Here is a 21,309-nt window from a genome sequence, read left to right as displayed (position 1 = left end):
GAGATTGAACGGGGGGGGGGGGGGGGGGGGGGGGGGCTGGGAAAACTATTAGGGACCATTAGCAAGCCGTGAAACGTCAACAGGAACGAGTTCATCGGAACGCACGTGAAACACGACGTGATTGAGAATTAGCTTCTCGCGTTCACAACCCGTCTACGCGAGTCGGCTGCTTTCCAGTTTCAAACAGTTTTCTGATATTTTTACTGGCAATTATTTTTGCGAACTTTTTCTTGAGAACAATTCTCAGCCTGACTGACTTTTACCCGAATGAAAGTGAAAGAAACCCCATGACAGCCACATCGCCGATGGATGGGTAGCAAAGGGTTGTGTTCACGAGGTCCATGCCAAAACATAAATGAACGAGCAAGCTGAAGTTTGTCTTAAACAAGCATAAATGTTGGCACTGTGGTTACCCTCGATCCTGTTCTGTGTCATGTTAGTAACGGTTATGCCAAAATCAATGGTCCTACTGGTTGTTTGGTACGTTTCGCCATCGTATTTATTCCAACAAGAATGGGTGAGGCATTTTTTCGAAATTTGAAGAAAATCGCAAAGACCAAACGAGGCGCGATTTACGGTGCTATTCTCCGTATCATGGTTGAATTCGCACGTACTTGACTAAAACCCACTTGTTGCGGTCATGGCGAGTAGACCCCTCCGAACTCGTCAAACACGAGTATGTTTCGCGTGGTCAGGCCGGGACTCTAACCCAGCTCCCCCTTCGCGTTGCAGTTTCACGGCTTGCTAATGGTCCCTATCACATAGCATTGGCGGGTTTACGGGGGGGGGGGGGGGGGGGGGGGGCACGCTCCCACCCCCTTCAAAACATTTCGACCTGGGTTTGAAAAAACACCAGGCTGCTACATGCACCATGTGCACAGGCGGTAGACTCTACGCGGTGGGAAGCAGCGTCCAAAACCGGTTGCACAGACCGTCCGTGTGTGAGCGGCATTGATTGCACTGTGAAAGAAATGATCGACTCTGTACGAGCTCTATGCTTTTGTACAGATTCCAGGACGCGCTCGATGCGTCTTGAGAAAGGCGTGCAGTGATGTGCTGAACGCAGCACTGCCCAAGTGGGACAAAAACAAAGCTTTTGATCGTCAAGCTCCTCTTTTCGCAACGTTGTACAACGATGTTTTGAGGATGATCCCCTCCAGATTTGAATCGCGAATTGGTTGACTTGAAGACTTTTCTGCGACGTCTCAGCGACATCCATGGACCAAAGAAGACAAGCTCTGGCCAACAGAGCCTTGATGGATTTTGCAAAGCGTTCTTGCGACGGCGCAATTCCTGTTCCAACAGGAAACAGTGGGAGTGATCAAGTGGTTGCCAGTCCAGTTCGGAGCGGGCTGACATTCCGCCCGACGCGGAGGTGCCAGTACAGGATGGTCATCATACATACTAGTCAGACTATCGGAATCGCTGTTTTCTGTGTTCGAGCATTGGTGCCACCCTTCCTGCGCAATGTCTACTTGTTACTGAAGCCGTGGTGGTCTCGGACTTCGTTGGAGCTCTCTTCCGCACCAAGCAAATTCATCGCGCTCCGCACTCTTCCGCCCCAGAGCGCATATCGTTTTTCTGCAGTTCGTGCCGTCCAATATCGTTCGCGTGGCTCTTAATCAAGACTGCAAGCTCGGGTATAAGAATCCTGGTATCTCTCCTGGATACGAAATGCTGAAGTTGACGATGGCAAGAACAAAGAGTTTTCTCAAATTCCTAAAATGCGCTACTTGTGGCGCATGTTGCTACAAAGGTAGCAGGTCTGAAAACACCAACAAAATTAGCAAAGCCATTGCCAGGGAAAGAAGTTGCGGAACTACTTACCCTATCCCGCTGGATGGTCGTTGTAGTGCACTTGAAAAATGCTAGCTTGCCTTCATCGCCTGCCACCTGGAGGCATGGATCGCTTGAAAACGAAGTTTCTTTACCTGAATTTGAACGCGCGTCTTGTTCAGCACATTGTTGAGTGCTGAAGGGCCTGCCCCAAACTCTGATGAAGACGTCGACCTTAGCTGCAAGTGCAGCAAAGCGGGAGGCCACAAACTAAAGCTTGATCCGTCGACAATGCTCTGCCTCAATTTCTAGCTGATTTCTTTGCCCTTCGAGTAGACAAAATAAATTCGAAAAATCGTTCTGGGAAGCGGCAATTTTAAGTAAGAATATATGTTCACTTGAAACCCATGTTATGATTATGAAAATATGAGAGTTCATTCTTGTAAGTAGTATATTCTTTTACACGACCACGCTATAACCGATACGCACTGTAGTAACTGAGCATGAGATACTTTAATCTGTATAGTGTAGGTCTGGAAGAAATACCTGGCATGTAATCATTTTGTAATGTTGGATAGCTAGGTGCGTGACATACATCATTACAGTCATGTGCACCATGTCATCTCCCCCGGCCGTGACCCTCCTCAGCCAAATCCTGGACACGCCACTGCATCATGGTTGTGGATATATGGGGGGGGGGGGGGGATGAATGCAGCCATTGACCTAAACTATATCCTATTCTGTGCACCAAGCGCTAAATTTGGTGCCGGCCGGCTTTGTAGGGTACCACTGCATTTGATCAACCAGATGCCAAGTGCATTTGATAATTGGGACCATTTGCAAGCCGTGAAACTGCAAGACGAATGAGGAAACTGTGTTAGAATCCCATCCTGACCACACGAAGCACACTGGTGTTTGATGAGTTCGGAGGGGTCTACTCGTCATGACCACAACGAGTGTTTTTTTATTTTATTATTCCAGTGCGTGCGATTTCAACAAGGATACGGAGAATGCACAGTAAACTGCGCCTCTTTTTGTGACTTTTCTCAAATTTCCAAATGTTTCATGCACTCCTGTTGCAATAAAGTATGATGGTGAATATACAGTGTACGAAGGAAAGGCACTTTCTCACTAGACAAGTGATGTTTGCTAATACTTGGTCCGCCAAGTTGCAATTGGCGCTTATCTTCGCACTAGATTTTTCGGTGTTCTGCCTGTGTCACACCGCATGGAACCACCGATTCACCATCCGAACATAACCATAGACCATTGCATCCGACAACATGGCAGCACAAACCACCACAGAAGTTGTGATCGGTTCGTTTGAATTTTTTGACTGGAGCTGCCACCGACGAACACTTCCGTCACCGCAATAAAAGGCTGCAACCTCCGCTCCAGTCCGTAAAACAGGTCAGGATGTTCACACTTCAAAGCGATGGCGAATATAGTTTCTGCCTGCTTCCAGCTGTCTGGTAGCAAGGATGGTTTTCCGCGGGGAGGTATAGAAAAGCTGAAAAAGCGCATCGCTAGCTTAAATTTGAGTACTCGCACTGTACAGCGTCTAGTGAAGAGTTATAACCAGCAAATCACCGACGAAGAAACTACAGATCATATCGACATCTCCAGAATACGAGACCAATCCGGCGGACACACTCTGAAGCTCACAGACGACCTGGAAAAGGAGCTGATCAAAATAAACACCAACTCCTGAAGGAAACTCTCGTGCAAACGACTTGCAGGGATCTCGCAGAAAAGAGCTACGCCTGCTCCAGAGTCAGTGCGACACTGGTGCAAGACGTTAGGTGCAGCACGCACACTTGCTACATCAAGCAGAAGCTATCACTGCAGTACAAGCACCAGCAGCTTGCGTGGGTGCTGATCAGTAAGTACGACAAGCGCAAGAGGCGATATGAAAAACTGACAGTGATGTGGTGTTGCCTTTTTGCCTCAAACAAAGGCATTATTGAGACGAACGGGGATAACACATACAGCCACCACACGGGTACTCTCACTTAGCTTCTGAGCGGCAAGTAGACAGGCACGACAGGTGACTGGCTTTGAGCGTGAAGTGGAACAAGCTATGAAACGTTCAGCATATGTCTGGATTGAATGTTTTGAGCTCATCCTCCAGCGACGATAGTGGCGAGGAGGACGTGTAACTTGCTAGTATTTTCGGCTGAGTTGCTTTCTGACGTGTAAAGTATCATATACGTAGCGTTTTCTGATCGTGCCATGCTTCGAATAGTTGTATTTTCGTTTTGCGACAAGAGTGGAGATAAGTGGCAATTTTAACTTGGCGGTTCAAGTAGGCCATTCACACGACGTGCAAACTCAAATTTATCGTACATTTCCAAGGATATTTACTCGCATACGATAAACTTGGACACATGCTTGTGTAGCGGGCCGCAGTCTCTCTCGGAGGCAAATGCACACGGGTCTCAGTGAACACACTGTTGTTAACTTTATTATTACTTAAGACTGGATCGAAGGTTGAACTCTGACTCTAAACTGACAATGAAATTAACTGGCAACTAAATTAACTGACTGGCAATGAAATTAACTGGCAACTAAATTAATCGTGAGCAGCAGCTTTTATGCACAAGCAAACTCCGTACACTAATGTACGGGGATACGCTAATGTACGGAGATATAGTAACGTACGGGAATATGCTGACATACGGGGATACAGTAACGTACGGGAATATGCTATACGCTAAACACTATACGCTGTACACTATACGCTAAACACTATACGCTAAACACTATACGCTGTACACTGTGCAGTCACCAGCGTGCCAACGCTACACCTCCCTCTCAAATACAATCACGTCCTCGTGATTCGAATACTAGGTGATAGCCGGACACCAACAACTGGCTGCTAATTAGAAGAAACGGGTGGCATGCATGGTCGCGTCGGAACAAACTCGACGATAGGAGATAGGCAGAATGGATGTCTTGCATAATATAATACAGGTATGTAGTCGTGAACATTATAGTAGATCGCAAATTACTGGGAGAGCGTCAACCGGAATATGACAAATAATATCGGAAATGATAACATTTGGAATAGACAGAAAAATGAACTGATAAACAAATCATAAAGTAGAAGCACACCAGGTTCACACGATCTCACGGGGTCAAAAGGGGAAAGAACTGTCCTCCAAATAGGACCTGCAGCACGCTTGCTGCACAACACTGGCACAACCTGCCAGGAACATCGTAGTTCAAAAACCGAACTGAATACACTATAAGGGGCATTGTCACACACATTGTCCCAGGTTAGCTGGGTAAACCGTGGCTCACCATGATCAGACGCCTACCAAACTAAACTGGATTCACACACTCGCATAAAGGAAGACTGAAGAGAATAGGAAGACTGAAGGAAGACAGGAAAGAAAATGCCATATCGGGAATGAGCGTTAGTAACCACGGCGGCGGCTGGAGCTACGGCGGAGGGCGAGCCAGGTTTTATCTTCATCTTGGTTGAGCCGGTCACTCAGAGCGGCTAGCTCGGCGTCACACAGATCACCCCCTCCTCGTCTTGAATCGTGGTCTTCACATTGTCGGCGCGACGTAAAGAGTGACGGTCTAGCCAGGAAGAGTGTTGACGAAATTCTGCATTCCACCACGGAGACGAAGAACCAAGTGAATGGTGGACTCCTGCTGAACGTTGTAGTCACTCAGGGTTCGGCCGTCTGCCACTGCGTGCCGGCGAAAATCAAACGCTGCTGGTCTTGGGGAATACCCTCCTTGTCTTGGTCAGCAGCCTGCCTGTCGTCGTCCTCATCAGCTTCGCCATCACCACCGGTAGTATACATGTAGGTAGCGGGTCGCTTGGAATCGCCATCGGAGTCTCCAGTGTGTGCTGTGCGGACAGAAGGGTGATCCACGCTAGCACCGTGACTGTGCTGCAGGCTAATAAGCAGGACCAGGCCCAGGAAGGCAAGGTTGAGCCATGGGGGTCTGAGAAACGTGTAAAGTAACAAAGTTAGGTATAGAAGGAAACAAAATGAATTTACCGCTGCCACCAATTATGTAGCACCACTGCTACCAATGTAAAACAGGTGGGGTCGAATCTGACAAAGTTGACTTTAACCACCGCTGCCACCAATTATGTAGCGGGCCGCAGTCTCTCTCGGAGGCAAATGCACACGGGTCTCAGTGAACACACTGTTGTTAACTTTATTATTACTAAAGACTGGATCGAAGGTTGAACTCTAACTCTAAACTGACAATGAAATTAACTGGCTACTTAATTAACTGACTGGCAACTAAATTAACTGACTGGCAATGAAATTAACTGGCAACTAAATTAATCGTGAGCAGCAGCTTTTATGCACAAGCAAACTCCGTACACTAATGTACGGGGATACGCTAATGTACGGAGATATAGTAACATACGGGAATATGCTACTGTATTTCCTCGATTAATAGACCCGGTCTTTTGTTTTTTGGGCATGGTCCATTATTTGAGCACGGTCCACTATATTTTCATCGGCACATCGCTGGAAATGACGTGTTAAAAATCCACCATTTCCAGCGATGTGCCGATGAAAATATAGTGGACCGTGCTCAAATAATGAAAGAAAGCACTAGCCACTACAAATATAATTGTAGTTGCGCAACCTAAAATCGCGTCCTTTTTTGATCCACCACGTGCTTTCTTAGTGCGCATGCGCAAAGTGATGAACTCAAATAAGAGACCGGGTCTCTTATTCGGGCATGGTCTACTAATTTTCCGTGAGGCCTCTAGGAGGGCCTACTATTTGAGCATGGTCTATTATTCGAGGAAATACGGTATACGGTATACGCTAAACACTATACGCTGTACGCTGTGAAGTCACCAGCGTGCCAACGCTACACTTGCAACTGATTTTTGAACTTGGCCGGGGCCCTTGTGCTCACGATTATACTTTGCACACGAGCAAAAGTGCCGGTGTTGAAAGTGCGCGCTGCAAATGTAGTGTGTGGGATATTTTTCAAACAGGAATTTCAAAATTTAAAATTTCCCCTCATTTTCAGAAGGTAACTATGGATACATTGACATGTGCAAAGTTTGTCCAGCACCGTGTGGACTGGATTGCGGTTTGCAAGTGATATCTTGGTCACACACGTACATGTGTTTGCATGTCGTGTGAATGGCCAATAAGTGCTTTGTTGAAAAGGCTATCTTAGCGGCTGCAGGCATGGACTGGACGTGGATGTGACCTGCACCTCACGGTCTCTCACGTGATTAGTCATGTGGTATGTGTCATTACACACACACACACACACACACACACACACACACACACACACACACACACACACACACACACACACACACACACACACACACACACACGTACGTCCACACACGCACGTACACACACGCACACACAGTGACACACACACACACCTTTGGACCTTTTGACGCTCATCGCCGGAGGCGATGATAGCGATGCTACAGCAGAAGCCATAGCAGTTTGTGCTGGGATTGCACCATTCAACAGCTTGCAATGCTGAAGAATTGACCGCCACTATTCAGCCTGGTCTACACCACACAGCTATGAAGTTGCTTTTTTGGCCAGTGAATCCCTACTTTTTGGCCTTTTTTTCCCCGCACACACATCATACCACGTACTCCGGCATGCACTGGCTGTTTGTAACCACCCAGGAGAATGAAAGAAAAGTCAGGAGGAGTCTGAGAAAGAGAAGAAAAGCGCATGTGACCATAATCGTCGGGAATCGAACCCGCAGGCAATCGATTGGAAATCGCTGCACATACCACTGCACCATATGGGCCGCACATACCACTGCACCATATGGGCCGCACATACCACTGCACCATATGGGCCACACATACGCACGCACACACTCACACACACACGCACACACACACACACACACACACACACACACACACACACACACACACACACACACACACACACACACACACTATGTATTATGTACAAACATACACACATAATGCACACATACACGCACGAGTGCCGGTTGGTGAGCGAGCGGACCTGAAATAGAAGTCTGTGAACCCTGCTTATGCCAATCGTCTACTGCGCCTAGCATGGCATGGGGAATAAAAGTAAACTGATCGACTCATTTCTTGTGTTCTGTGTGCTGTGCTTGTGCTTGTGCTTGTGCTTGTGCTTGTGCTCAGATGCAACTAAAGGAGAAAGAGGAGCTTCGAACTGGTGGGTGCCAAACTGTCTGCTAGATGTTAGAATTTCTTTGCTCAGTCGTCCCTTTCTAATCTGGCACCTTTTGCAACGTCATTTTCTGCTGGATAAACAAGGGTGTTGGATTATCAAATCCTGCCCTCCAACCCGGCCCACCTCCTAACTTACATGTTTGTGTCGTACATGTACGTCAAAACGCAGGGATTTTCTGTGTCAATCCAAGTACTTTGTGGAATGCATGTCTATAACATACACTTGGGAATATCCTATGCACTGGCATAGAATATTCCCAAGTGTATAGAGAGGCTCTGCACAACGAAAATTCGAACGAAGTTTCGCGACAGGCCTTGCGAAAATGTGTACGAATTTTCGCACGAACTTTGTGTTCTGCACATTTTCGTAGTTTGCACGCGCCAAGTGCACGTACGCCATGACCCAATCTCACGAAATTTCCTACGAAAGTTCATGTCGCGTTCCCTGCAAGTTTCGCGTCCAAAGTTGCGAAAGTTCGTGTGAAGTTTCTCACTTCGTGACGTAGAGCGAAAGTTCGTACACATTTTCGTTTTGCAGAACCTCTCATATGTTACATGTGTTGTGTATGTTACAATGCTCCCTGACAGTATGCGATGTACAACTGCTGGATTAGAAAATCGAATTATGTACAGTTTGAGTGATTTGTTGCAGAAAATCGCTGCTGGAGGCGGAATTCAAGTGCCGGATTAAAGCGTAGAAAATGGACTTAAAAAATTCGTTTTGCCAGAAAGTGTGCTGGTTTGCAAGGGTGCTGGATAAACAAGTGCCGGATTAGAGAGGGACGACTGTAGTAATAATTTTTGGTTGTGACAGTCTTCAGGTACATATACTAGGTAACTTGAAGCTGAGGATAAGATGGTTTAGTGAGTTGTGAGAGACACTCTGAGTATATGGTCTAGGTGACAGGGCAATCCGCTGTGTTTAGTCACTGCATTACCAGTCAGCTGTACCTGATTGGAAAGCAGTGTTTAATACAACACTGCATTACCAGTATGGCCGACTATCTTATCTGCTAGTGCATGGTATTGATGGAGTTAAACAACAGCATGGCCAACTTGACTGGGTAGTTCATGGTGTTGGATGAATTCTTCACTGAGACAAGCCCATGAGAATTCTTGCTCTATTATGCTTGTGACTAGATATGAGAGGACAACAAAGAGAGGGAGACAGAGGGGAAGAGAGACAGACAGACAGACAGACAGACAGACAGACAGACAGACAGACAGACAGACAGACAGACAGACAGACAGATAGACAGACATACAGACAGACAGAAGGGGGTGGGGGTGGGGTAAAGGGCGACAGTAGAAGGGAGATCAGTAAGGGTGCATTCATCATACTACAGCAAAACAGAAAAGTTTTACTGACGGTTTTAGCTTGTGACAAGTCTCATGTTGCATTCACATACATCAGTAACTGATCTCCAGAAACCAGAGAGTAGCACAAACACGACTCCTAGAGCTGATAATTATTAATAAATTTTATTATTCAAAGGATCAGTCGGGGAAGTGAACTGCCTGAAAAGAGAAAAAAACGCCAGACCCACCAGGACCTGGTGGGTCTGGCGTTTTTTTCTCTTTTCAGGCAGTTCACTTCCCCGACTGATCCTTTGAATTTGAAGTTCTTCCAATCCTTTCCAAATTTTATTATGATAATTATTATGATGGAAACTACTACAGCCAGGCATTTGTCTACACGTGCATCTGTTTCTGGCGCACTTTTCACGATGTGTGTCCCCATTTGTCTATTCATAATAAATGATTTTGGATACAATGATCGGAATGTGTGCCTTTCCTCCGGAGCGTAACCATTTTGGTGGCGACAGTAGACACCCTTAGCAAAAAACTTTGTTGTAACGGTATTACCGTAAGGGGAAAATACCGTGATTTGGGTTAGACCTTTAGCAAGATGCACGCTATTTTTAGTACGCTGTTGCCACGAGAAAAGCTTTTATTTCGCGCGGTTCAACCATCTATGTCACCATATACGTGATACAAGGTGAAATGCGTATAGACTATGCAATATTAGGCCAAAAAACGTACCGTTTGTCACAACAATAAATCAGCCCCCATAACATTTTTACGCGGCAGCTTCAACGCTATTTGGGTGATCAAGGTATGAGTACCGTAAAAGACAGCATTACCGTCACCTCCCGCCAGCCCTCATCTTTTCCTTTTGAATTCTATTTTTCTGCCACCAGGGCATACTTTTCCGACGCCTTCAGCGTGGATCCGCTTGAGCGGAGCCACATTCGCTCGTACACCCTCATAAGATGGTTCTAAATTTCGGAGGTGAAAATAACGGTAGGCATTCTCGAGCACTACCGGCTACAGGCGTCTCAAGTCAAGGTTGACAAAAGCTCAGAGGTGAAGGACACTTGAAGCTCAAATTACAATGTTGAGTAGTTGAAACTTGAAAGTCAGCGGCGCAGTGCAGGAAGTAGTGTTTTTACTACTCACTGGTGTAGTGCTTTGTACACGTTGTCGTGGCACTGGTGCTGTTCTTACTGGTATATTTCCCACAGTAAAAGGTTTCTGAGCCCCCCAAAAAGGGGTCGGGGAAAATTCTACTGCTATTACTGCCGGGAACATCACGTGAGCGCGAGTTTCGAAAACTGTCATGACGACTTTCCCTATACTGCTGCTCTATCCCGTGGTGTGAATGCGGCCTAAGGGGAGGGGGAGGGGGCTCTTAACAGCTTTTGGTGGTTAGGTTCTTTTGTGATTGGAAAATTTGTTGTGCTTGATGCATGCTGCCATTTTCATTGACAACATAATTATAACAGTGAGTGTTGCTGCTGTTGCTGCTGCTGTTACTGCTGCTGCTGCTGCTGCTACTGCTGCTGCTTCTGCTGCTGCTGTTGCTACTGCTGCTGCTTCTGCTGCTGCTGCTTCTGCTGCTGCTGCTACTGCTGCTGCTGCTACTGCTACTGCTGCTGTTACTGCTGCTGCTGCTGTGGCTACTGGTATGGCGACTGCTACTGCTGGTGTGGCTACTGGTGTGGCTGCTGATGTGACTGCCGCTGCATTATTGTTGTTTATTGCGATACAGCTGCCGTGGCTGAGGACATCATTGGTGGCAAGGACGAGGCCAGCGTGGTACGCGTGCGTATGTACCTTGTCGGCAAGTACGCCACATGAAAGTCCAGCTTTGTCCGGTCACTGCTCGGTGAAGAGTTCATTGAAAACGCGGACAGCACCGACTCCATTTCCATCCATCGATCCAGACTCAGAATGCATCTCTCCTCTTCAACCGCCACAGGCACACAAGCAGCGGCACAAATTCTTGTGGACGACAGTCAACATAGTTTCTTTGCCAATCTTCTCACAGCTCGTATCCGATCATCTCTAGATCTGGTCAAGAAAATCAAGGAGGCTCCAGAGATACCACAACCATCTGCATGGTTCAAGCTCAAGAAACTCGCCACGTCCCTACTTCGAAGTACTGCTTCGTCTACTTTCCCTACTGCCTCCGCTACCGGCACCGGAGCATCTGCTGCATCCTCTATCAACAATGAGTTTGCCAATGTTCCCCACGCTGATGAACTGATCAAAGTAGCACCAGATGTTATCTCTCAAGTTCGCTCGTCTGTCGGCAATGTGGATAACAGTTCAAATGAAGTGGAAGCAGCATATGCGTTTGTTGAGCTGTGGGACATGGGTGGACAGATGCCGATGTTGGTACAACAAAGCATCTCGTTTTCAGTTTGTGACAGCGTGTACATTGTGACTCTTGACATGAGGTGTGACCTGGATGAGGAGGTAACGGAAGACGTCTACCGCTTTGATGGTCAGGAGATTGTAACTTGCACACCGTTACCAGGAATGACGCAGGCTGACTACCTTCACATGTGTCTGTCACTGATTGCTTTGCAGCATAGGGCAGACACACACACTGACCAGCAGCAACAGCAGCAGCAGCAACCAGACACAGAGACGGGTAAGAACAGTAGCAGCAATGGCAGCCACCATCATGATGAGAGTAGCACAGCCGTCATGGTTGTTGTTACACATGTGGATCTTGTCGACGACAACCAGATGGAGAAGAAGAAGAAGCTGTTCTTCAATGCCGTGTCCAAGCTGGCTGAAAGGGCCGCACCCAAAGTCAAGATCTGTGGACCCTTCTTTGTTGACAATCACCGTCTTCAAGATCGAGTATCGCGCCACAGCCAGCTCGCAGAAGCACAGCAAGAGCTCTCTAGAATTGTGTCTGCCTTTCCCGTCCAAGCAATTCCCTTGATGCAAGTGAAGATAGAAGAAGCTATTTCTCTCCACCAGAAGACAATGCTGCGCTCTGCAAAGGCAGGGTGCAGTGATAAGCAGCAGCAGAGTTTTGTCAGCATGGTCTACCCCCAGTTTGTAGACTTTTGTCGGCATGTTAGCGGCAAAGATCTCTCGCGGACACAAGTGTCTGATCTACTGCATGACCTTCAGCAACATGGAACAGTATTCTGCTGTGACTGCCCGCATCCAGACACTTCAAGTGTCATCTTCCTGGAACCTCAGCAGCTGCTACTCAGCTTTGTACGCTTGATGACCTTCCCTCTAAAGGAGACAGCTTTTCCAAGCACCTCGGCAACATTAGTCAAAGATGTGAAACACTTTCGCTGCACGGGAATTGCCAGCGCTAGCCTAATAGAGAGAGTTTGGTATCCACTAAGCCATGTTGTTCAGCTAGCCCTCTGCAAATCCATGTGTTACTTCAATCTGGCAGCAGAGCTTGAGCCCACCAGCAGCACAGCCACCAGCAGCACAGCCACCAGCAGTACAGCCACCAGCAGCACAGCCACCAGCAGTACAGCCACCAGCAGTACAGCCACCAGCAGTACAGCCACCAGCAGTACAGCCACCAGCAGTACAGCCACCAGCAGCACAGCCACCAGCAGCACAGCCACCAGCAGCACAGCCACCAGCAGTACAGCTTCCAGCAGTACAGATACCAGCACCGGAGCGTGTGGCAGTGGAGTCGGCAGCATTAGCAGCAGCAGCAGCAAGAACAGGAGCAGACAAGGCAGATCTCTGGTTGTCACGCCAGGCCTACCCGACCTCTTCATCCCGTTCTGTTGCAACCAGGAAGCATTACGGTTGGTTTTGGAGGATGATGTTCCCTTTAAGCTACCGTTTAACCACCTCAGTTTCCCTGGGATGCTGTTTCCTCCACCACTGTTCGGTCGCTTAGTCACCTACATAATTCATCGTATGAAGAAAGAGTCGGCCAGTCTTCAGTTCACATCCAGTGCGGCATCACTGAATTTGGAGGTTGGTTGTAGTCAAGTATGCCTTTGCTGGACACCGACAGGTGTTCGCTTAGAATGCGCTGCTGATACACCATCCATACTTGCTGATGTGGCTTGGGATATGAAAAGTGCAATTGTTGGCTTCACACAAGTTCTCAGCAGCCAAGGGTACCGGCAGTTTGCAGTTGTTGGTGAGTCTTTCGCCTGCACTTCCGCATCATGCCAGGATCGCCTGAAGGAACGCAGCAGTCCTGCAGAGATGCTGGTACACTCGTCGTGGGTGTTGCTGACCAGCTTGCACAAGAAGCATTTCTTGACAGCGTACGAGTCGGATAGCAGCACCGCTCTGACCTTCAAGGCTACGTGTGCTACCTGCAAGGAGAGGGTCATTGTCCCGAGGTCCTTCTGGCCCTGGCTGCGTAAGGATGTGCCATTTGTCCAAGCTGAGGTGAGTTGTGAACATTTTCTTCCACTGTCTTGTATGGTTTCAGCATACACTTGAAATGTCATGCTGGTAGAATAGATACTTTTGCTGCTATAATCCACACCATCATATGACTGTGATCACATGACTATGATCATATGACAGTGATCATGTGACAGTGATCATGTGACAGTGATCATGTGACTGTGATCATATGACTGATTAAGTGACAGTGTGTCTTTTGTAGTTTTCATTATCTTTTCAAGGAGGAGTATTTTCTTTACAGTAATACTTGATAGAATTCTACTTCCTCAAAAGGCAAGCGTAGGATTGCAATGCACTAGAAACACAGGGGAGTTATTATTTTACGGTGTGCGTCTGTGGAATGGGCATGACTGAACGTTTCTCTTGTCTGTGTTTCTTGCCTGCATATCTTTGGATTTCTAAAACGATTTCAGCAGCCACTAGCAGCACCAGCGGCACAAGCAACAGCAGTGCCACCAGCATTGCCAGCAACAGCAGTGCCACCAGCAGTGCCAGCAACAGCAGTGCAAGCAACAGCAGTGCAAGAACCAGCAGTGCCAGCAGCAGTGCCACCAGCAGTAAAAGAAACAGCAGTTCCACCAGCGGTACAAGCAACAGCAGCAACAGCAGTGCAAGCAACAGCAGTGCAAGCAACTGCAGTGCCACCAGCAGTACAAGCAACAGCAGCAGTATCATCATCAGCAGTAGCAGCGGCATTACCTCCGTCATCATCATCATCATCAGCAGCAGCAGCTGCGTTAGCTCCCTCATCATCATCATCATCATCAGCAGCAGCAGCAGCAGCAGCAATAGCACCCGCAGAGGCAGTTTCATACCAACGGTCAACATCACCGTAAGCACATAGACTTGTTGTAATTCAAATCATGTGTACATGGTACAGGTATTGCTTCACACCTGATCTCAATTCTACCTTTCATATGCTAATAGCAATGTTACTCAAAGTCCATACCACTATTTTTGTAATGTTACTTGCAAACACTACCAGCAAGCAAGAATGATCGTCGCACTGAACGGATCGAAATATATAGCAGAGCAAACTCTAGCAAGACATGCAACGATGCATGCCACCCACGTTGAGCGCTACAAGCAAACGTCATCATAACGCCGCCACACGCTTTCCACATCGGAGGCGAGCGACACGCATGAACGCCACCCGCCGCCACACGCTTTCCACATCGGAGGCGAGCGACACGCATGAACGCCACGTAAAGAGACAAGTTCAATGTCACGTAGAGAGATGCATTCAATATCATGCAGAGTGCCAAGCCGCACAGAGACCATAGCCGGCAGCAAATCATGAGCATGCAGTAACAGCACTATTAAACATAGCAGCATAGATTGAGCGGTAGCACAAAGCTGCGTGCACCCATCAATCTGCATTATCACCATAATGCTACAGTAATGCTATGATAACGAGGTGCTCTCTTGCTTGTGTGTGTGTGTGTGTGTGTGTCTGTGTGTGTGTGTGTGTCTGTAATGTCTGCTTTAGGGAGAAGCTTGTACCAGAAGATGGTTTAGCCAAGGTACTCCAACCGGAGCTGAACACTAACCAGCCATGTAAGTCACTTCAATACTACTTGGTCCGGCTCATCGCAATTGTCGCTTATCTCCCACGCACTTTTTGACAGGTAAAACCCAGTCCAATCAGATATCTAACTTACTTTTGCTTGGGAGGTTGTGATGGCAAGATCAAATGAGGCACCAAAGAAAAAAATGATCGCAACTAGCGCTTTGAATCGCGATGTGTTCGACTTTTTTGGGAAGTGGAAATCTGGCCATTCACTGTCTGTGTTGCCAAAAAAGCCAAGCGCAGCGACCCGAAGACCGGAACTGTAGCAGGGGCAACTGACATCCTGGAGAGCGTGACAGGCACGGGTGCACGGCAGAGGAGTATGAGCGTTATGCTGAAGAAGAAAGGTGTTTTCGATGCGCATGCGAGGGAAGTTTTGGTTGTTCCTTTTGTTCCTTTGTGGACCTGGCAGCAGCATTACAAGAGTCGTTGTCAGCGTATCCAGTGGAGCGTATGACAGCTGTCTGGAGAGGCCTGTATGCCTCATTCGAAGGCTTTGTTGAAACACACTGTGGTGACACAGAGGTCACACTGCCCACGTTCTAGAAGTGACAGACACAACTGTTCCTTTTCCATTGCTGCCATACGACACTCGACAGGCTGATAAAGCAAGAGATACTCTACCAGTCTACGCCAGCAGCTAGATACCAGCAATTTAATGTCAGCTCATGTAACCGTGGCAGCTGGAGTGATGGAGAGTTGAATAAACCGTCTGGACTTGTAGGAGTGTGAGTGCAAGAGCGCTCCTTCGCTGATTTATTTCGTGCATTTTGCTTACTTTGCTTCCCTTCGATGACTCGCTTCACCTGATTCCAGGGCTGAATTTTGTTTCTTGTGGCGGAGAGTATTCATGTGTCATGCTTCCTCACTATGCCTATTGAAAATTTCACAGAGCGGCAACAAAAACCCCTGTTCTTAGTGGCGATAGATAAGCGACAATTGCGATGAGCCGGACCAAGTACAGAATAATAATGATTTCTAGAGATATATTATGCATAGTGGTATAATAATATCATGAAAATCGTGAACTATAACTGATGTCACCTTTCACGTGAAACTAAGTTAGTCTGAGTTTTTCACAACTACAGGATTGCCACCACCCGCTATGACTAAGGCGCAGATGCAGCTCATAAAGCGGTGGAATTTGAATAGATCAGAACTAACAAAAAGAGGGAAACCTCATTTGCTGCATCAATGTTTCCCTTGTGCCAAGCCACGAGTTGCCAATTTACTACTCGTATGGGACACAGCTGGAAAATCCATACGCTTCCAAGCAGGACTTAAACATGGTCGTGTGTATGAACCTACTTGGTCCGGCTCATCGCAATTGTCGCTTATCTCCCACACACCTTTTGACAGGTAAAACCCAGTCCAATCACGATATCTAACTTACTTTTGCTTGGGAGGTTGTGATGGCAAGATCAAAGGAGGCACGAATGAAAAATGATCGCGACTAGCGCTTTGAATCGCGATGTGTTCGACTTTTTTGGGAAGTGGGAATCTGGCCATTCACTGTCTGTGTTGCCAAAAGCCAAGCGCAGCGAGCCGAAGACCGGAACTGTGGTAGGGGCAACTGACATCCTGGAGAGCGTGACAGGCACGCGTGCACGGCAGAGGAGTATGAGCCGCATGAGCGTCATGCTGAAGAAGAAAGGTGTTTTCGCCCGGCGGACGGTTGTTGTTCCTTGCTTGGTGGACCTAGCAGCAGCATTACAAGAGTCGTGGTCAGCGTATCCAGCGGAGCGTATGACGGCTGTCTGGAGAGGCCTGTAGTATGCCTCGAAGGCTTTGTTGAAACACACTGTGGCGACACACGGGTCACACTACCCACGGTTCCTTCAAGCACCGAAGTGACAGCCACAACTGTTCCTTTCCGGTTGCTGCCATACGACAGCCTGAGAAAGCAAGAGATACTCCAGTCTACGCCAGCAGCTAGACACCAGCAAATGTCAGCTCATGTAACGGCGCGGCAGCTCGAGTGATGCAGAGTTGAATGAACTCTGGACCTGTAAGAGTGTGACTGCAAGAACGCGCTCCTTCGCGGATTTATTTCGTGCATTTTGCTTACCTTGCTTCCTTTCTTCGACTCGCTTCACCTGATTCCATTGCTGAAATGTTTTCTTGTGGTGGAGAGTATTCTTGTATCATGCTTCCTCACTATGCCTACTGGAAATTTCACAGAGCGGTGAAAAAAACTCCTGTTCTTAGTGGCGATAGATAAGCGACAATTGCGATGAGCCGGACCAAGTAGAAACTTACTGTGTTAACCTAATGTGAACGGCAAGTCATAAATCAATTTTTGTATCAATGCGATTAATAGTATTAGTGAAGCGGACATTACAAAATGATGAATGAGAATACATGTATCTAAAATGGTTGTTCCTAATCGATTTTCTTGAGACTATCATCAGGGAAAATCGTCTCACAATAGAGGCTATACGGAGAAACAAACTATGTACTAATAGGTTATTGGATAGTGGGAAGTATACAAGGTGAGGTGTGAAAAAACTAAAGTGGGAGAGAAGACGAAAGAAATCACAGTTCCTCACTCTATCACATTCACCTGCTTCCACGCCTTCATTTCACTCACCTTATGTAGTAGCTCACACCGTCGGGAACACTCTCACATCTTTTCTTCTAATTTCTTTCGTCTTCTCTCCCACTTTAGTTTTTTCACACCTCACCTTGTATACTTCCCACTATCCAATAACCTATTAGTACATAGTTTGTTTCTCCGTATAGCCTCTATTGTGAGACGATTTTCCCTGATGATAGTCTCAAGAAAATCGATTAGGAACAACCATTTTAGATACATGTATTCTCATTCATCATTTTGTAATGTCCGCTTCACTAATACTATTAATCGCATTGATAAAGTTATTGTCTCCTCGTCGCCTTTTCAATTTTTGTATGTTTGTTCATATTTTTATCCCATGTAATTCTTGATTAGATGAGGATGAGAAGTCGTACGGCGACCCATTCCAACAGTGTGACTTTCTAACCGATATTTCGCCTTGGTTGGGCAAGTTACCAGCGGGAACATTTCGTTTGATGGCGCAAGAGGCCGGGTTCTTCTCCGATCTGCAGCAGATAGAAGACTTGAAGAGGATTGAGGAACGACATGGAACGCGCACTCACAACCAAAAGTTGGTCAACATTGTAAGCAGCGAGGAACAGGCTGGCTACATCAAGCTGGTGAAGCTCATTAAACGCTGGGGTAACTATCCCGACAAGGTCAACAAGATGAACCAGCTTCTGCCACGACGGGTTCATGTGTAAACGGTAGGTTGCATTCATTTCTTGCACTACCTGAATTCCGAATAAGTCATTGCATCGTACATCTGGTTTGTTTGGCTGCGATGCCGTGTTTCTCATCAGATATTGTCCAATCTGTGATAGAAAGTATGCTGTTGAGGTATCCGTTATGCATGAATCAAATTGGAGAAAAGTCAAAGTTCCTGGCGACTGGAAATTTGGAGCGCAGGTACTACTATTATACAGTCGTCCCTCTCTAATCCGGCACCTTTTGCAACGGCATTTTCTGCTGGATAAACAAGGGTGCTGGATTATCAAATCCTGCCCTCCAACCCGGCCCACATGTTAACATACATGTTTATGTCGTGCGTCAAAACGTAGGGATTTTCTGTGTCAATCCAAGTACTTTGTGGAATGCATGTCTTTAGCATACATTTACCGGGAATATCGTATGCACTGGCATAGGATATTCCCAAGTGTATGCTACATGTGTTGTGTATGTTACAATGCTCCTTGACAGTATGCGATGTACAACTGCTGGATTAGAAAATCGAATTATGTACAGTTTGAGTGATTTGTTGCAGAAAATCGCTGCTGGAGGCGGAATTCAAGTGCCGGATTAAAGCGTAGAAAATGAGCTGAAAAAATCCGTTTTGCCAGAAAGTGTGCTGGTTTGCAAGGGTGCTGGATAACCAAGTGCCGGATTAGAGAGGGACGACTGTACCATATTTTATGGATTGCTAGCCGCATCTTAAAACGCCTGAATTTTTTAAATTTGTGTGCATGAGTGTGGATTCAGGGTGTGTGTGTGTGTGTGTGTGCGTGTGTGTGTGTGTTTGTGGGGTATGTGTACATGTGCATGTGCATGCGTCCAATCCATTCTAGCTCTGGTGTATACTATTATGTGATCGTCTCTGTATCTCTGTTTGCTCAATCACAGATTGAGGTGTCAAGCACTTCACGCAGCACGCACTGGTACTGTTCCCTCTCTCTCTCTCTCTCTCTCTCTCTCTCTCTCTCTCTCTCTCTCTCTCTCTCTCTCTCTCTCTCTCTCTCTCTCTCTCTCTCTCTCTCTCTCTCCCTCCCTCTCTCTCTCTCTCTCTCTCTCTCTCTCTCTCTCTCTCTCTCTCCGTGGTGTGTTCTCTATCTTACTGACTGGCTATGTTATCTATCAAATCCATTCCTCCATTCTTCCTTGGTCATATCTGCCAATTTTTAGCAACATTATGTTATTCTTGATCACTACCCCACTAAATATACGTAAATGAAATAGTCTAGTATGTTAGACAGTAGAGACAGCTAATTGTAGGGGACCACACCAGGTTACTACGCCCGTTGCAGAATTACTACTTATAGTCATGCAGATACATGAAACATTTCCTTTGAATTTTATGAATACATATAATGGAATATTATCATTCGGCCGGAGTCCTCAACCTCATTAGGCCGAGAATGTTTGAATATTTTAGAGATATATTTCAAGTTACTCTTTATTTCTACATTCCAGTCACTTATAGATGTACAAATTCATTCCAGCAGCTGATGTAATACGTATATGTTATCGCATGGTTGCAAGGGCCTTATGGCATATTATTGCCCCGAGAGGTTAGCCCGAGGGCCTACGGCCCTCGGGGCAATAATATGCCATAAGGCCCGCAGCAACCATGCGATAACAAATTTATCACATGGCCCACAGAGCAGACCATTGGGCTGCTGTTGAAATTAGCCCAAATGCCAACACATTATGACCACAATGTATATTGATGTGCTATCATTATCAAAACAGGAAAAATGAAGATATTTCTCCTACACCCTAACAAAAAGTCTGCTACAGGCCATCAGAGAGTATACAGTACTGAAAGACGGAGACAGAAAAAAAGTGCCGGCACCGCATCGTCATAGCAATAGACATGGCAACGACAATAAAATACAGCAGAATCATAATTTCAGTTGAAAAATTAAGAGTGGTACCACAAAAGAGTTTCTTCATGTTTACATGTGAATCAGGAAGTTGTCAAATACAGTACTGCAACAAGTGCAAGTATTTGACGACTCCCTGGTGTGTAATTCTGAGGAAAATTTTTCTTCTTTTTTTCAGCTCCAGATAGCTGTATTTTTCATTGCAACACATTCCTGAATTGTGGTGTTTGTTGTTCAAGCAAAGGCGAAGGCAGAGGACAGATGAGCCTGGTAAGAGTTTTGCGTGGCACATGAAGACCACACACAGGCAGTGACTTTGCGAGGACTTGAAAACGCACGACGCTGAGTTGAATTTGTGTTATTTCAAATAATTGTTTGTGATCACAGTACCACTTCGAGCAGAACTGAATCTTATCCACATGGACCACAAGCTTACCGACGGTCAGGCTGCCAACATGACTGAACAAATGATCCCTGCAAGCACCACACGGCAGACGTCCGAGGCCATGTCCATTGCCGGGATGTCCATCTCCAAAAAGAATTCCATCTTCGTCTCAATGCTACATTGCGACTCGTCGTAGAGTCGTATACATGTACAGTCTACAGAGTCGTCGTAGTCACGCGATCACTGAAATAAACTATTTTTTTGCGGGCAAATAAACTATTTTTTTGCGGGCAATATCGCATATTATTGCCCGCGGCGCGAAAGGTGCTGATTCGCTGGAGTACGGGCAACAATCACGTGCCATGTGATAATCTAGGTTATCACATGGCACGTGATTGTTGCCCGTACTCCAGCGAATCAGCACCTTTCGCGCCGCGGGCAATAATATGCGATATTGCCCGCAAAAAAATAGTTTATTTGCCCGCA

The 21,309-nt window shown here is 46.7% G+C and overlaps 1 protein-coding gene across 2 annotated transcripts; it reads left to right on the top strand.

The window, feature by feature from the left end:
- The first annotated feature begins 11,062 nt into the window (after positions 1-11,062).
- LOC135823890 (uncharacterized) lies at positions 11,063-20,061 on the top strand. Of its 2 annotated transcripts, none has more exons than XM_065336760.1 (5): positions 11,063-13,672; positions 14,110-14,525; positions 15,183-15,250; positions 18,214-18,545; positions 19,459-20,061. In XM_065336760.1, exons 1-4 carry the CDS (start codon positions 11,222-11,224, stop codon positions 18,540-18,542), a joined length of 3,264 nt encoding a protein of 1,087 aa, XP_065192832.1. In that variant the 5' UTR covers positions 11,063-11,221; the 3' UTR covers positions 18,543-18,545; positions 19,459-20,061. The 2 variants fall into 2 exon arrangements, with proteins under 2 accessions (XP_065192832.1, XP_065192831.1); XM_065336759.1 differs by having other exon boundaries at positions 11,064-13,672; positions 14,107-14,525.
- The last annotated feature ends 1,248 nt before the right edge of the window (positions 20,062-21,309 follow it).

The sequence above is a fragment of the Sycon ciliatum genome, chromosome 8 (genome assembly GCF_964019385.1).
Source record: "Sycon ciliatum chromosome 8, ocSycCili1.1, whole genome shotgun sequence".
In the NCBI taxonomy this organism is placed as follows: Eukaryota; Metazoa; Porifera; class Calcarea; order Leucosolenida; family Sycettidae; genus Sycon; species Sycon ciliatum.
Note: the sequence above shows the minus strand (reverse complement) of the source record. Positions and strands in the feature narration are given on the sequence as shown.